The sequence below is a fragment of the Pelodiscus sinensis genome, chromosome 22, assembly GCF_049634645.1.
Source record: "Pelodiscus sinensis isolate JC-2024 chromosome 22, ASM4963464v1, whole genome shotgun sequence".
Taxonomy (NCBI): Eukaryota; Metazoa; Chordata; order Testudines; family Trionychidae; genus Pelodiscus; species Pelodiscus sinensis.
In genome coordinates this window covers 9614683-9631638 of record NC_134732.1, presented here as the reverse complement: position 1 = coordinate 9631638, position 16956 = coordinate 9614683, and the positions used below count along the sequence as shown (strand labels likewise).

Below are 16956 nucleotides of genomic sequence, written 5' to 3'. Positions count from 1 at the left end.
CCTAAAATACACTGAATATCTAACACCTCATGTCATCCTGAAGCTTTGAGTGATTAGTGCCACCCAGGAGCTAAATACTGGATGAGAATTCCAAGAGACACAATACAAAGTTCAACAAGTGACACAATACAAGCAATACTGGCACTTAGAACTGGAACTTGTGCAAGGGTATGGATCAATGATACTGGCAACTGTTTAGCCACATTCAGTGTGCTACAGCTTGGCGTTCTGTTTAGAAGCACTGTCACAAAGGATGATAATCACACCTAGATGATGGAAATAAAGCCTTTAAATAGGACAGATTATAAACTAATCTTGCAATCAAACTGTTCCTGTCCCTGTTATGGTGCATTTAAATCAGGGGTGGGCAATAATTTGTGAAGGGGGGCCACTTAATGAATTTTGGAAGTGGTCACGGGCCTCCCCCAAAGGGGCAGGTCCTTGGGTAAAAAGGTTCCCTTTAAGTGCAGCCCACCCCTGGCGGGGGGAGGATACTTTGCATGCTCCCCTGTCTCCAGACTGATTGGCCTGGAGGTGAGGGAGCACATGAAGTCTTTGCTCCCTACCTCCACCCTGGCAGGGGCACATGGCACCTAAATAGTACTGCCAGTTGTTTTTTTACAGCTGGCAGTTCCCTTTAGGCACTGTGTGCCCCAGCAGGTGGAGGAGACTTTGCTTACTTCCTCAGCCCCATGTACAGTTGAGATTGAAAGGGGAAGTGGCCATGAGACACTCCAGTAGGGAATTCCATCTATGAAGAAGTTTCAAGGCTCTTGCACTAAATTGTTTAGCAGTTAACTATGCACTGTAGTTTATATATGAATTCTGAAGTCATTATTTTCTTCTTTCAATTTAGGATGAAGGAATGAAAGCAGAAATACTTAGACTCCATAAGAAATTGTCTGAGCAGGAGAAGAAGCTACATAGTACTGTTAAACGCTTGCACTCTACAAACCAGCTGAAGGAAAACATGGAGAAAGTCATCATTGATCAATGTCAGTGAATGGTCTATGATTAATTCCTCAGTTTCTTCTATTTTATTTATGTAGAGGAAATGAAATGAACAAAAACTGTTTTTAGTGTGAAACTTCTGGTATTGAAGTGCTGTTTAATAGCTAGTGTTAAATATTTCCTGGGAATCCAAAGGATATGCTATATAAAGCTTGGTGCTTTGTTCAATAAGGAGGAAATTTATCCCAATGCATAAGGCAGGCCAGCACACTGTGGATATGGTACATGGAGCTAACTTAAGTGTTGTGTAGGGATTTGTGCAGGCCTATTGTAATGGAGTGAAATTTCATCCATAACCCATTGTTGTATAAGCCTCATTGTCAAAAAAAAACCCCTGTTATTTCATTTAATGTACCAGTTTCCTATCTTGTGAGAATTGTCTATAAAGGAAAAGCAATGTTTTTCCCTATTTCTGTCGTCATTTCCCTCTCCAAATAATGAGCCAACCCCCCCAGTCTTAGTAAATCTAGAATTACCAAGTTTTCTGGCGTGTTTACATCTTGCAAACTGTCACAGTAATTGGGAATATAGTTGTTGGTCAAAGAAAGGTGCCAGAGCAACAGAATTGCCCATGTGGAGCATCATGGGAAGATAAGTCAACTTTCTGGACTGTATTGGAGGATTGCAAGCAAAGAAAGAGGACCCATTAGCATGAGAATGTAGTCCTTACTACTAAACATGGCAGTTCTGATAGGAAAAACTAGAATGGGCTGTAAAATTAAATTTCATTCTTAATGGCCGTGGCCAGACAGTTAACAGTGGGTGATTTCATTCATATTTCTTATAAGGTAGCTTCTGAAAAATTGTCATAACTGCATATTTTATAGTTGTATCAAAGACTAAACACAGTCTAGTCCCAAGACAAAATCACAATAGTCAGGATCCTTCAATATTACACAAGTACAGCCACCAAGTCAAACATTCAAAACCAGGAAATGTGTGGGTATGGCTGATTCACTACAACACAACTAAACACTTATATCAAGCACACCCTTTAACTCATGTGCACCATCTACCATCCAAACTAACCTCCACTTCACCACTGTTAATTCTGACCTATGGTGACACTGGCTTACAGTCTTCAGTATTTAGTTTGTTTTGTGCCTGCTATTTCCCCACCAGCTCTGTCCCCCACCTCAATTAATTGGCAGTAACAAGGTTTCAAGGGAAGCTGGCAGTCCTACTTGTGTCTCTTCTTGGACAGTAGGGTGGCTCCTACATCCTGCCACTTGTTCTTTAAGCCCCACTCTCCGCAACTTACTAAATGAGTCTCTTTTGACCTCTCATTGATTAACAATCAGGTAGTAGGGAAGGAAGCTGAGAAGCAGACTTTTGGCTTAAGGAAATTGTAGTTCCCACATGCATACACTAATGCATTTGATAAAGCTAAAAAGTGTACAAAAAATTTACCTTTACAACAATTTCACTGGATACTTTTAGTGCAAAAATTAAAGCAAATAGGTTTAGATGTTACCCACCAATGATCTGATTGGTGTGGAGCCCATCTTGTGCCAAGATTGCAGTTTTCATCCAAGCCATTTTTCTAAAAGGAACTAAACTGAGATGATAGATCAGCATAGGGATGTTAAGTAGTCGATGGAATTTCCATTCACTATTCAATTAGTCAGTAAGAGGGTTAGCTCTAGAGGACAGCACAAGCCAGGACTGAGCAGTCCCAGCTTGCAATGGATCCCAGACTGCTGCAGCTCTGATTTTTTCAAATGTAAGAGCTTCTCTTTTGAGTAATTAAGCTAGAATTTAAAATGTTAAATAGTATCACCTAACTGTACAAAATGACCTTTCACAAATGCCATGTGCTACTCAAATCATTGAAATGAACCGCAAACTTTTATCCTGTAGCTCAGTATTTATAAGTTAGAATCTTAGGGCTGGAAGAGATCTCAGGAAGTCAGAGTCCAGGCTCCTGCCCAAAGCAGAAACCAACCCCAACTAAATCATCCCAGCCAGGGCTTTGTCAAGTCAAGACTTAAAAACCTCTAGGGACAGAGATTCCATCCCCTCCCTACATAACCCATTTCAGTATTTCACCACCCTCCTAGTGAAATAGTTTTCCCTAATATCCAACCTAGAACTCCCCCACTGTAACTTGAGACCATTGCTCCTTGTTCTGCCATCCATCACTACTGAGAACAGCCTCTCTCCATCCTCTTTGGAACCTCCCTTCAGGAAGTTAAAGGCTGCTATCAAATCCCCTCTCACTCTTCTCTTCTGCAGACTAAATAAGCCCAAATCCCTCAGCCTCGTCTCGTAGGTCAAGTGCTCCAGCCACCTAATCATTTTGATTGCCCTCCGTTGGACCCTCTCCAATGCATCTACCACCTTTCTGTAATGGGGGGCCCAGAATTGGACACAATATTCCAGATGTGGCCTCACTAGTGCCAAATATAGGGGAATAATTACTTCTCTACGTCTGCAGGCAATGCTCCTCCTAATGCACTCTAATGTGCCGTTAGCCTTCTTGGCTACAAGGGCACACTGTTGACTCATATCCAGTTTTTCATTCACTGTAATCCCCAGGTCCTTTTCTGCTGAACTGCTACCTAGCCATTCGGTCCCCAGCCTGTAACAGTGCTTGGGATTCTTCCGTCCCAAGTGCAGAATTTGACCTTGTTGAACCTCATCAGATTTCTTTTGGCCCAGTCCTCTAATCTGTCTAGCTTACTCTGGATTCTATCCCTGCCATCCAATGTATCTACCTCCCTCTCTAGATTAGTGTCATCCACAAATTTGCTGAGGGTGTAATATATCCTCTCATCTAGGTCATTAATGAAGATGTGGAATAAAACTGGCCCTAGAATCAATCCTTGGGGCACTCCACTTGAAACTGACCACCAACCAGACATCGAACCGTTGATCACTACACATTGAGCCCGACAATCTAGCCAGCTTTCTATCCATCTTACAGTCCATTTATCCAGTCCATACTTCCTTAACTTGCTGGCAAGAATATTGTAGGAGACCATATCAAAAGCTTTGCTAAAGTCAAGTTATATCACATCCACTGAATTCCCCATGTCCACAGAACCAGTTCCCTCGTCATAAAATCTAATCATATTGGTCAGGCATGATGTGCCCTTGGTGAATCCATGTTGACTATTCCTGATCACTTTCCACTCTTCCAAGTGCTTCAAAATGGTTTCCTTAAGGATCCCTTCCATGATTTTTCCAGGGACTGAGGTAAGGCTGACCGATCTATAGTTCCGTGGATTGTCTTTCTTCCCTTTCTTAAAGATGGGCACTACATTTGCCTTTTTCCAATCATCCGGGATCCCTCCCGATCAACACTAGTTTTCAGAGATAATGGCCAAAGGCTCTGCAATGACATTTGCCAACTCCCTCAGTACCCTCAGATGCATTAAATCTGAACCCATGGATTTGTGTGTGTGTTTAGCTTTTCTAAATAGTTCTTAACCTGTTTTTTCTCAACCGATGGCTGCCCACCTCCTTCCCATGCTGCGTTGCCTAGTACAGTAGTCTGGGAGCTGACCTTGTCTGTGAAGACAGGAAAAAAAGCATTGAGTGCTTCAGTTTTTCTCACATCATCTGTCACTATGTTACCTCCCTCATCCATAAGGGCCCCACACCCTCTCTGATAACCCTCTTATTGCTAACATACCTGTAGAAACCTTTCTTGTTACCCTTTTCATCCCTTGCTAGCTGCAATTCCATTGTTCTTTCACTTTCCTGATTACCCCCTGCATTCTCAAGCAATATATTTTTACTCCTCCCTAGTGATCTGTCCAAGTTTCTTCTACTCATAAGATTTCTTTTTGTCTTTAAATTCACCAAGGATTTCTCCGGTAAGCCAAATCTGGTTGCCTACCATATTTGCTTTTCTTACTGCACATCAGGATGGTTTGTTCCTGTGCCTTCAATAAGTCTTCTTTAAAATATTGCCAGCTCTCCTGGACTCCTTTCCCCTTCATGTTAGCATCCTAGAGAATCCTGCCCATCAGTTCTCTGAGGGAGTCAAAGTCTGCTTTTCTGAAGTCCAGGGTGTGCATTTTGATGCTCTCCTTTCTTCCTTTGGTTGCCACCGACATCTGCTTCCCCTACTAGTTCTTTCCTGTTTGTGAGGAGCAAGTCAAGCTGCACATGTCCCCTGGTTGGTTCCTTCAGTGCCTGTACCAGGAAGTTATCCCCTACATTCTCCAAAAACTTCCTGGATTGTCTGTGTACTGCTGTGTTGGTCTCCCAGCAGATGTCAGGGTGATTAAAGTCCCCCATGGGAACTAGTGCCTTGATCTAGAAGCTTCTCTGAAGGCCCTCCTGGAATAAAGCACTCCCAAGTCACACTTTTCAAAGTGCCACTCTTTTCAAACCGTCAAACACACAGTCAAACAAATACTCACAGATAGACAAACACTTGGATACTCACCCCACCAGCTCACAACACATCCCCCCCCAAAAGCCACACTTACCTGAGCTCCTCTCAGATGTTTCCCAGGCAGACTACCCTGTTAGCTGCTGCCTGTTCACTACATGTGTTGTGTTTACACTAGTCTTTTTCAAAAGACTATTGTAACAAATGACATTACAATTGGTTTTAGTTCATCCAAATTTCTGTTTTGTTCAATTTTTGGAAGTCAAATAACTCAATTTATTCTTTTAAAAAATAATTCTAGAGTTATTTTATTTTGTCTGCTTAAAAAATGACCTAGGGATGCAGTCTGTCTTTTCCAGGATGACAGTTCCTGTGTTCTGAGAACTTACATGCTGTGTAGATCTCTGCTAGTTCTGAGGGTGTAAAACTGTGCATATTTAGGGCTAATCCCACTCTCTTCACTCCTCCTCCCCAAAAAACAACCACCAAAAAACCACATTCAAACAGTTCACACCCCATTGTGAACTAGATCCTGATAAAATGAAGCCATCATATTCTAAAATATCCTGATACAAAATGCTACCTGGCTAGTAGCAGCTTCACTATTAGTTTCATATACTCTAAATTCTATCCATGTATGGAATTTAATATTTTTATTTGAAAAAAAACCTAGTTTTGTCAGGTAAAATGAATTTACTAACAGTGTTCTTTATGAGTGGAAATCACTATGTTACTCAGAGAGGGTATGTCTACACTACCCTCCTAGTTCGAACTAGCAGGGTAATGTAGGCATACCGCACTTGCAAATGAAGCCCGGGATTTGAATTTCCCGGGCTTCATTTGCATAAGCGGGGAGCCGCCATTTTTAAAACCCCGCTGGTTCGAACCCCGTGCAGCGCGGCTATACGGGGCACGAACTAGGTAGTTCGAACTAGGAAGGCTTCCTAGTTCGAACTACCTAGTTCGTGCCCCGTGTAGCCGCGCTGCACGGGGTTCGAACCAGCGGGGTTTTAAAAATGGCGGCTCCCCGCTTATGCAAATGAAGCCCGGGAAATTCAAATCCCGGGCTTCATTTGCAAGTGCGGTATGCCTACATTACCCTCCTAGTTCGAACTAGGAGGGTAGTGTAGACATACCCAGAGACCTTGATACAATTTTCTGTACGTTTCATTGATTATGGGAATTACGGATGTCAACTTACCATTGGCTTTTAGAGCAATTTCAGAAATGTTTCTAAATTACAGCTCTCCACAAACTCCTGACCATGCATAAAGGAAGATACATGAATCATGGGACGCTGCTAAACTGCATCTTCATGCTTACAGTTCCTGTTTTACTTAGCAAGAAATCATAGGCATCAAAGTGGGTGACGTTCCCTTGCATCTCATTTTCCACAAAACAAATTCCTGCTAGCTGGCTAGTGCCCCTAGAACTCTTCAAGTCCCTTTCAAGTGCCTTCAGGTCCTCTGGTACTGTTAACTTGAGTATCTCTACATATATTTAGAGGCATAGTTTCTCTCTTACATATTCTTATGATGAAAGAATTCTGCTTACAAACCTCATCTGAACATGTAACAATGCAGAGCCAAATTGCTGTAATCTGCCAGGGCTATAATTATTGCCTGTCAGCTATAACCTTGGAGTTGGTGTGTTCTTATTATTATAATGAAAAAATCTTTATTATGCCTAAGTTATTTATTGTTATTTTTTTTAGACTGGAATATTAAATTGCTACTTGAACCGTATATTTGAACAGTTGTGGAGCTGTGAGTTTAGAGAATCTCATTTTTAACCTGGCATTTCAAAGATCAGTTTTTAATAGAAACAGCCCTCTCCCTTTTCTTAGGTCTTTTCCTCCTTTGGAGGCTAACTAGCTTGATTGATAAACAAAAACTTGGAACCCTTCAGAACAAGTCACTCTTGCATTATTTCTCCAGAGGGTATATAAGCTGTCATGTCCTTGAACTGCCAGTTCCTTCATGCTGGAAGAGTTGATGTACATATTTTGCCATCTGTCCTCTTCCCCAATATCTTCCTTCATAGTCCCGAAGAACGGATTGTAATTATGTCATGCTCCATCTTACCTTTCTATACACTTCGATTTCCAAGGGGCTACCTGAGCCCTTACAACACAAACATCTCGGGGCAGGGAATCCATTTTTTCAGTATTGGAGAGGGCTATGCACATCTATGAGTCAAAATCATAACTTTTAAATACAGTGCTGTAATACACATGTTAGTCCTTGTTATGGGAGGAATATTTTTAAAGTACTCACCCTTTTGTTCTGTATATGTGACAGACAGAATAGTTGGTGAACTGAGCACAGGCAGGAAATAGGCCTGTGTTCAGTTCACCCCATAAACATAGGGTCTGTTTATGACACTGCCTCTGACTGCCCCTCAGGTTTTGGGCAAGTCATTTAGCTGCTCAGTAGTTGCTTATGAGATGATACCCACATCCCAGAGTCATTGTAAGCGTACTAAGTGTTTTTACAACTGTTCATAGCATCAAGGGATTTCAGTTCTCTTAAGTTTTGATACCTAGCTTGAAGTGGCCAGGGTGTATTATTAGCCTTGATTATATATATATTATTTATATATATGGTGGTGGCTCATTTGCCCAATTTGTGGGTTTTGATGTGTTTTTATTTACTAATAAACTTTGAGAAAGGAATGTATCTAATCTGTACATTCTCTTTGCAGTGGCTTTAACCCATGATGTTTTAAAGAAGGCGAGAGGAAACCTAGAAGTAAGTAAAATCTGTTTACATTAAGTGCCCCATAGTATGTAACATGCTAGAGTAAATACATTTAATATAAATGACCATATTAGTAGTATATTTTGCAGCATTACTATCAGTTATTTTGTTTTTATTTCCCACTAGCCTGACATAAACATGAGGGATTGGTTACATTCATTTAATAAATGTTCTTTAATATTTAAGTTGCACATTATAATTAGTCTTAGAAAGATTAGATTTTGCCAGCACATGTCAATTTGTCTTTACGTTTTATAGTTATAAATCTTCAATGTTTCGAGTCTCAATATCTGCTGTCAATAAATTATTGATGACCCCTCAATTATTTCCAACAAATTAAATTGATAAAAAAATTAAAATGCTTAAAATAAGTAATATTATCTCTCAAAATTATAAAAAACATCATTTCAATTTCTTCCAATCCTACTTTTAATTTGTATTTGCTGGATTACTGGCTTAACCCTATCTCCTTGCTTATGCCTTCTGTAGTTTAGCGCTCCTATCTTTTTCCACCTCATCTGCTCCTTCATAAATTCTTGGACTGCACTGGAGACCATTTCTTATTTCAGAAGGTTGAGAGTGCTACTTGGGAAGACTCTGTTCTAGATTTGATTTTAAAAATAGAGAGGAACTGGTTGAAAATTTGAAAGTGGAAGGCTGCTTGAGTGAAAATGACCATGAAATCCTACAGTTCATAATTCTAATGAATGGTAACAGGGAGAACAGTAAAACAGAGACAGTGAATCTCAGGAAGGCAGATTTTAGTAAACTCAGAGAGCGGGTAGGGAAGATCCCATGGGAAGCAAGACTAAGAGGAAAAACAGCTGAAGACAATTGGCAGTTTTTCAAAGGGACATTATTAAGGGCCCAAAAGCAAGCGATTCCACTGCGTAGGAAAGATAGAAAGTATGGAAAGAGACTATTTTGGCTTAACCAGGAGATCTTACCTGATCTCAAAATCAAAAAAGAGCCATATAAAAAGAGGAAATGAGATCAAATTACAAAGAAAGAATATGAGCAAATAATGCAAGAATGCAGGGGCAAGATTAGATAGGCGAAGGCACAAAACAAGCTCAATTTAGCTAGAAACATAAAGGGTAACAAAAAAAATTCTACAAATATATTAGAAACAAGAGGAAGACCAACGGCAGGAGATATGGAGAAATTGGAGGAGGTCTAGAGAAGAGCAACAAAAATTATTAAAGGTCCAGAAAACTTGACCTATTAGGAAAGACTGAAAAAACTGAGCTTGTTTAGTTTTAGAAAAGAGAAGATTAAGAGGAGACATAACAATTTTCAAGTGTCAAAAAAGGTGTTACAAGGATGAGGGAGAAAAATTGTCCTCTAAGTGATGTCTCCATGGGGCTCCACTCCGGATGCTGGTGCATCCTCTCACTGGCGACCAGGGATTTTTCTAGCAGTGCCCTGCCGCACTACGCACATGTAGTAGCATCTCTTCGTGCCATTGGTGTCCTTTAGGCGTGCATGCGGTGTGGCGCCTCACTTCCTTCTCTACCATTCTCAGCAGCAGATGGCACTCCCTTTCAGTCACCCTTTTTCTATCTGAAGCAACAAAAAATTGTTAAATTCCCTCAGTTTTCTCAAACCCAAGTTATTTACTCCTTCCCTTCCTGTTTGTCCCAAAAAAAAGTCCTCGGGAAAAAAAAAACACCACAAAACCTCAGTTCTTCATTGTTCATCAGTTCAAAATGCCTGGCTCTCCAGGCTTCAAACACTGCAAATCCTGTAGAGAAGCCATGCCAGTGTCCCATGGCCACTCTTCTTGCATCAAATGCTTAGGAGAGGCATATATGGTGCAAAAGTGTTCATGCTTCTTGAACTTCACTGCCAGAACTAGATGGGACCACTCCAACAGGCTCAAAAAATGTTTGTATGAGAAGTCATTATAACCATCCCGCAACAATTCTCTTTCCAAAACCAAGGACATGGACAAGGCCAGAAATATGGACAAAAGTCATCCCTCTACGTCGTCGGACATGGCAAAAGCGAAAGTCCGTGTTTCTCTAACTAAATCGCTGCCTCTGGCACCAAGCTCATCTAGCTTAGGTGTAAAGCCCGGCACCTCAGGCCTGGCGCCACTTAAACAATTGGGGTGGTATAAGAGGGCCCACTCTGAGCCCAGACGTAAGTCCTCGGCACTATGCGCCACCATCCACCATGCTGAGCAAACATCATAGATTGGCACAGAAGACGGCACCTGACACAGCACCCAAGAGACCCTGCATCAACATGGGCCCTTAATACAGGTAGCCCCCAAGTTACAAACTCATCGATTTACGACCATTCATCCTTACAACCAACTTCCCATTAAGCGCATCCCCAAGTTATGAACGCGATCCGCGCTTACGAACAGCGCAGTCACATTTAAATTAATGGGGTCTGACTTAAGAACAGATCGAGTTACGACCAAGTGCTTGGTACGTAACTTGTTCATAAGTTGGGGACTATCTGTAATGTCCCTTTGAAAAACTGCCAGCTCTCTTCAGTTGTTTTTCTTCTTAGTCTTGTTTTCCATGGGACTTTACTTAAACTCAGAGAGCTGCTATCAAAATTGGTCTTCCTGAAATCCATTGTCTATATTTTGCTTTTCTCCCTTCTACCATTCCTTAGAATCACGAACTCTAGGATTTCATGGTCACTTTCACCCAAGCTGCCTTACACTTTCAAATTCTGAACCCGTTCCTCCCTATTTGTTAAAATCAAATCTAGAACAGCTTCCTTCTAGTAACTTTTTCAACCTTCTGAAATAAAAAATTATTTTCAAAGCAGTCCAAGAACTTATTGGATAGTCTGTGCCCTGCTGTGTTAGTTTCCCAACATATGTCTGGATAGTTGAAGTCCCCCATCACCACCTAATCCTGCATTTTGTTTTTTAGTAGTTGGCTTTGTTTTTTTAAATCTAGACACAGTGGGTAAAGCTTCTGCAAACAGGTATTTTCTAATACAATCTTTTAAATTAGTCTGAGTTTCTAAACAGTCTCCTTTTATAGTCTTAGAGCTGAAGAAAAGCTCTGTACAGCTTAAGAGCTTGTCTCTTACAAATAGCAGTTGGTCCAATAAAAAATATTACCTCACCTGCCTGGTGTGTCTAATACTGGCTGCCACACCACAAACAGTTCTTGAATTTTCTTCAAGCACATTTAGGGTGTGTCTAGACTACAGGGTTTTGTTGACAAAAGTGGACTTTTGTCCACAAAACTATACCTGCGTTTACACTGCCGCTGAGTTCTGTCAACATAACATCAACAGAACTCAGCAGTTTTGCTGACGGCTGTAAACCTCATTCTACGAGGAATAACGCCATTTGTCGACAGAGTTCTGTCGACAGAAGGCATTATTGCATCTACACTGTCCTTTGCGTCTACACTGTCATGTCGACAAAGAGTCTTGCTTTGTCGACAGAACTGGATGTAGTCTAGACGCTCTTTATCGACAGAAGCTTTGTCGACAGTATCTGTCGACAAAACTTCTGTCGACACAAGCCTGTAGTCTAGACATACCCTTAGACTTCACACCCTCGAGACCATAGCATACTAACTTTCCTGTCTGTCCTACCCTTTCCATTCACGCTGCCCTTTAATGACACCCCTGGCTTGTAACCAGTTCCCACTTTCTCCACCAACTCCCCTAAATCCTTTTACAACTCTTGTCTTTTATGAATCATTCCTCCATTAGCCTCCTCATCAATGATTTCTCAAAGCTTTTTCTTATTTTGATACTACACAATTATCTCAACCTTGCCTGGGTGAGAACCTAATCATGCAAAAGAATCCTTATTGCTACAAGGAATCATATGTTCAGCCAGTCTTCATGCAAAAGTAAAAGCCTGTGCTTGCAAATGGTCCTTTTGCAGGATCAGGACCCTAGTGTATAAGATATGTGTATTTGAGAGCTTTTCTCGATTTTATGACATTTATTAATAAGTGCTTTTCATACCAGGTTCAGCCAAGTGAAAATCAAAAAGCAGCTTCACATACCAACAAGAAAAGGATTCTGTGAAGGAGAAAGTTCCACTAATAAAGCCTGTTCCTTCATGTGATCGTTGTGTGTAGGCGTCTTTACAGTTTAAGCCTTAATATTGCTTGGGTTAAAGAGGTCTTTGACACTTGAATAGTTGATAACCTTTGACAAAACTCTTGTGAAATAACTTATTTAGCATTTTATATTGACAAATGACTAATTTTGAATATTTATTATATAAACCGGTACTGGAGGGATTGAAAAGAAGAGCAGAAAGTGTTTCACATGGGTTCATCTTAAATTTTCTACTTTTTTGCTATGCTGTATTTTTTTTTTTTTTTAGATAGATTCATTCTGTTTCTTCTTGTGGTACAATATTTCCTAGTGCCTAAAAGACTTAGTCAAAGCAATTATCCACTTTCAACTTCTTTTACAATGGATACTTGCAGTACGTTAATAGTTTTTCTTTAGGTCTGTGTTGCATCATTGGATTTTAGGACTGTGGGAAGCTTTCAGTATTTTAAAGCATTGTCAATATGTGCATGAAGGATTTTGCTGAGAGCTACCTGATGTGTAGCTAACTTCTACAGTAGCAATTAGAATCTGATGGTAGGTCTGAAAATGTGAATTAAAATCTGGCATTTGTTAAACCTGTTCATGTTAATTATTTTGTTTGACACTCCAGAGATTTCTGAGCACTGTCTAAACATAGACCACCTGTAGCCAAAGTCTTCAGTTGTTTGGCTGGTTCATTTGTTTTCTCTGAAGAAATATGGATGCATTTCTGCCCCTCTGTTGTTCAGTGATCACTCAGAAAAGGAGTTTGACAGAGATCTTCATTAAATTCCAACTCCCTCTGCATTATGGTAACACAACCCACTTAAAAAGTATACTTCTTCAAGTGGCTATCTGAGTGGAAAACACATGTGGGTGCCTTGTAGATCAAAGTCACGGGATTTTGCTCAAGTATCAGAGGGGTAGCCGTGTTAGACTGAATCTGCAAAAGTGGCAAGGAATCCTGTGGCACCTTATAGACTAACTGAAGTGTTGGAGCATAAGCTTTCGTGGGCAAAGACCCACTTCATCAGATGCATGATTTTGCTTGGCACTGGCTGTAGGGGCAGCACTCATGCCCTCCGGCACAGCAGCGCCTCTCCTGGACAGCGCTGCCCCAGCTCTCCTCTCTATTCCTTCTTCATTCCTGCTATTTGAATCCGAGCCCTCTGTGGTTCTTTGTATCTTGTGTTTTTCCATTACAAAATGTTATAATTGTATTAGATAGTAGCTTTAGTTTATGATAGTAGTATCCTTAGGTAGTGTCAAGTATGGTTTAGTCTGGTGGGATAGACTTGTAATTTTAAATGTTTATTTAAATGCTCTCCATCATATGGGATTGCTGTCCCCAAAAGTGTCTTCCTCCTTGTCCCCCTCACCCAGTGTTTATTGGACCTGCTGGAGGAGCATATTAAGGAAAGGGGCTCCATTTGTAAATTGCTCAAAGAACACAGGTGGCAGGAGACTTTTGTGCCTTGAGCAGGCCATGAGACATGCTTTGGCCCCAGGGATCTCTGCAGTTTGTTCTGTACCAGACAGCCTTTTGGAGCCAAACTGAGATGTTGGTCCAGGTACAAGGTCTGATATTTTCCCTAAGGGAACGAGGGATCATTCTCCTTCCTCTGGTCCTTCAAGGAAAGTGTCTCGCAAAACAGAAGCCATTCCAGAACTTGGAGGGAGTCTCCTCTGTCTCCTAAGAGGAGTTCTGAGCAGTACTGTGATTCCTTGTTAATGTGGGATGTAACTGGGTCATCTCACCATTACTACACATATCAGTTGGGTGCTGTACCTCCTATACTGGCCATGGAGCATCCATTGGGTCAGGTACTGACAACAGCAGCAACAGGATTGATTGCACCCCATCAATATGGCAGGCAGAATCAGACCTAGTCTACCTCTCCATTCCTCTTTCCCCAATTACTGAGCACTCAGTTGCCATTGTGGCTTCTTCTAAGAAGCAAAGTGAGGTCAGTTCCCTTTGTGGTACCAAGTGTTTTTGCATCAACAGACCCTGATTTTCAGCATCACTGGTATCTTCAGTGTAGACCTTGTTGCTGGGGCACAAGTCAGTCTTTGTAAATTTGCTTTCCATGGGTCATGCTTAAGCATCTCTGCAGTCAGAACATGTTTTCCTATTGACATACTGGATCCCAATCCTATTTGCATTTGAGAAGTGGCTTAGCAAGGAGAGAGGCTTCTGCAGAGTCAACTAATGGGACTTGGGCACCTAGACAGTTTGAGAATTTTCTGATACAAACCCTAAAAAAAACAAGTCTTAATTTAAAAGATTCTGTTATAAAGGTATTAATGTCTCTGGCGATGCTTATAACGGGCCTACTTTTGAGCCTGACCCCAAAGGCTCAATGCACTCTCTTGCCTTAGGGTTATGGTGTTTCATTTTCTCCTTCATGTTGAATGTTCAGACACAACAGCCTAGCTGGCTAGGTACAGTGATGTCAAAGGCACAAAATTAAGTGGAAAAATAATTTATCGTAGCCCTAAATGGACTATAATTAAAGGAGATTATTGGCAGTAATAAAAGTAGATACAAAGGATGAAATTTTGGCCTTCTTCATTTCATTGGCATGGCTTCCTCCAGCATTTATCACTGGCAAAACACAGTTTTTTTCTTTTCCAGTCTCCCCACCATACAGATCTGGCTTTCAAACACTCCCCATCGGAAATGTGACTCTGGTGTCAGAGCAGGGGTAGGCAACCTATGGCTTGCAAAACAAATATGGCTCACTAGGGAGCCAGCTATGGCTCTTCTGAAGCCCCAACTCAGCCCCTCCCCGTTCCTCCCTCAGTAGGGAACCAGCACTGGTACTACAGCCTTACAGCCTCTTGCAAAATTGGAACACCAGCACCAGCTTCCTGCGGTCAGAGGGAGAGAAAGCTCTGAGCCTCCCCACCAGATCTGGCATGTGGAGAACAAGCAGAGCCAAAAATGGCTCTGTGCAAGCTGCCCTTTTCCTTCCCCCGGTGTACGGGAAACAAGCAACATGAAACCAAAAATGGCTCTGTGCACGCTGCAATTTTCCTTCCCCTGGGACACACTTCCTGGGGGCTTCCGCTGAATGGGAGCAGCGAGAGGCCATGTTACATGGTGCCTGCAACTCAATGTGAAAACAAGTGCCTTCCCACCCCTCATGCCCACACCCCCCTCACTCCTACCCCCTCACTCACCTGCCAGACAGCCTGTCCCCATCCCATTTCTGCTCCCTCCCCCTTGGCCAGACACTCTGCTCCCTAGCCAAACAGCCTGCCTGCCCTCTTCCCCCGTCCAGACATCCTGCCTCCTGGCCAATAGCCTGCCTCCAGCCCACTCCTGTGCCTTACTCCCTGGCCAGACGCCCTGACCCCTGGCTGCACAGCCTACTTTCAGCCCATTCCTGCTCTGTGGCCAGACACCCTTCCCCAAGCCTGCTCCTTGCCCCTCTCCCCTGGCAAGACAGCCTTTCCCCAGGCTGCTCCTGCCCCCTACTCTGTCTGCTTCTGCACCCTCATTCCCTCCCACACCCCCACCTCCCGCCCAGATCCGGCACCCCCATCCCTGTCTCACTGGCAGCTCTGTCCCACACACTTAACCCCCTCATTTTGACCCCACCCTAGAGCCTAGGGGAGCCCACAAAATTCACTAACCCTGGAACCCCAGAAGAGTAAATCTGGCCTGTGGCCTTGAACCTCAGTCTTACCTATCCTCTCCCCACCATGGGGCTGGAGCATGAGAGGAATGAGGTGTTTCAGTTGGGGGCCATATCTGTGAGGGGGGTTATGGGGGATTTTTGCTTCTCTTTTGGGTGGTCCCCAACTGATTTTTCTGTTGGTCAGTGGCCCCTGACCCGAAAAAGATTCTCCACCCTTGCCATAAATAAAGACAATGTTAAAACCTTTTGTGTTGGATATCATATTTTACTTTATTTAAAAATGAAGCTTGGCCAACAAGCCTCCAATTGGGGCCCATCCCCCATCTGGACACAGCATCATAATATCTCTGCACCCCACCCCACGCCAACCCTGAGCCCATCATACACCTAAACCCCCTGTCCTGAATCCCTCATACCCAAATTCATGCACATCCGCAGACTCCTGCGCCCCCACATCCCTAGTCCTCTGCCATAACACTCCTGCACCCCCATGCACACCAGCCTTGTACTTTGAGTCCATCATACATCCCAACCCAGACTCCTGCACCTCAACATCCCCAGCTCCCTGCCATAAGATTGACAGAAGACAGCCTGACTGTGCATGAAGCTGAATTTGACCAGTTGTGATGTAACTTCAAAGAAATGTGCAAAAAGATGTAGCAGCAGAAGTCCCATTAAATAAAGTCTGTGAGTTTCATTTACACTATTATTAATCGTGTCAATTATCAAAAATATCAAGTTGTATATTTTCAGTTGTGTAAATTGTCGTTATACAGCTCTTTGTTAACCACTGAATGTTGATGTAGTTTGGCTGTTTGGTTGGAAAAGGTTGCCGACCCCTGTGTCAGAGCCTACTCATGCTTGGTGGTGGATGCATTGGGACTTGCAAACAGGGAGAAAAGTTATCCTTTGCTAGTTCTGAATGGCCAAACTTGTGACCAATTTCCTCAGGTGAGCTGTTACCTGAAGTGAGCAGTTACAAAGGTGACAGCCTTGACCTCTGGGATCTGATCTGGCTTAAAGGGTAAGACATATTCGAGTGCAAGGGGCTGCTTAACTCCATTATATAGAGTACATCTACACAGTTGTCAAATATGAACTTCCACAGAGGCCTGTCTATCTTTGGAAACTCCTTATTTCCTCAACATTACACTTACGA

At 42.3% G+C, this 16956-nt stretch overlaps 1 protein-coding gene across 6 annotated transcripts in view; it reads left to right on the top strand.

Moving 5' to 3' along the window:
• Nucleotides 1–12746, top strand: part of CDK5RAP2 (CDK5 regulatory subunit associated protein 2) — a 170825-nt gene extending 158079 nt beyond the window's left edge. For 3 of the 6 annotated variants that reach the window (XM_075905145.1, XM_075905146.1, XM_075905147.1), the window contains 2 exons: nt 857–995; nt 6601–8045. In XM_075905145.1, the coding sequence (XP_075761260.1) occupies nt 857–995; nt 6601–6710 (249 nt within the window). In that variant the 3' untranslated portion in view covers nt 6711–8045. The other 3 variants (XM_075905144.1, XM_075905143.1, XM_006129080.4) reach the window with 2 other exon arrangements.
• Nucleotides 12747–16956: the final 4210 nt, after the last annotated feature.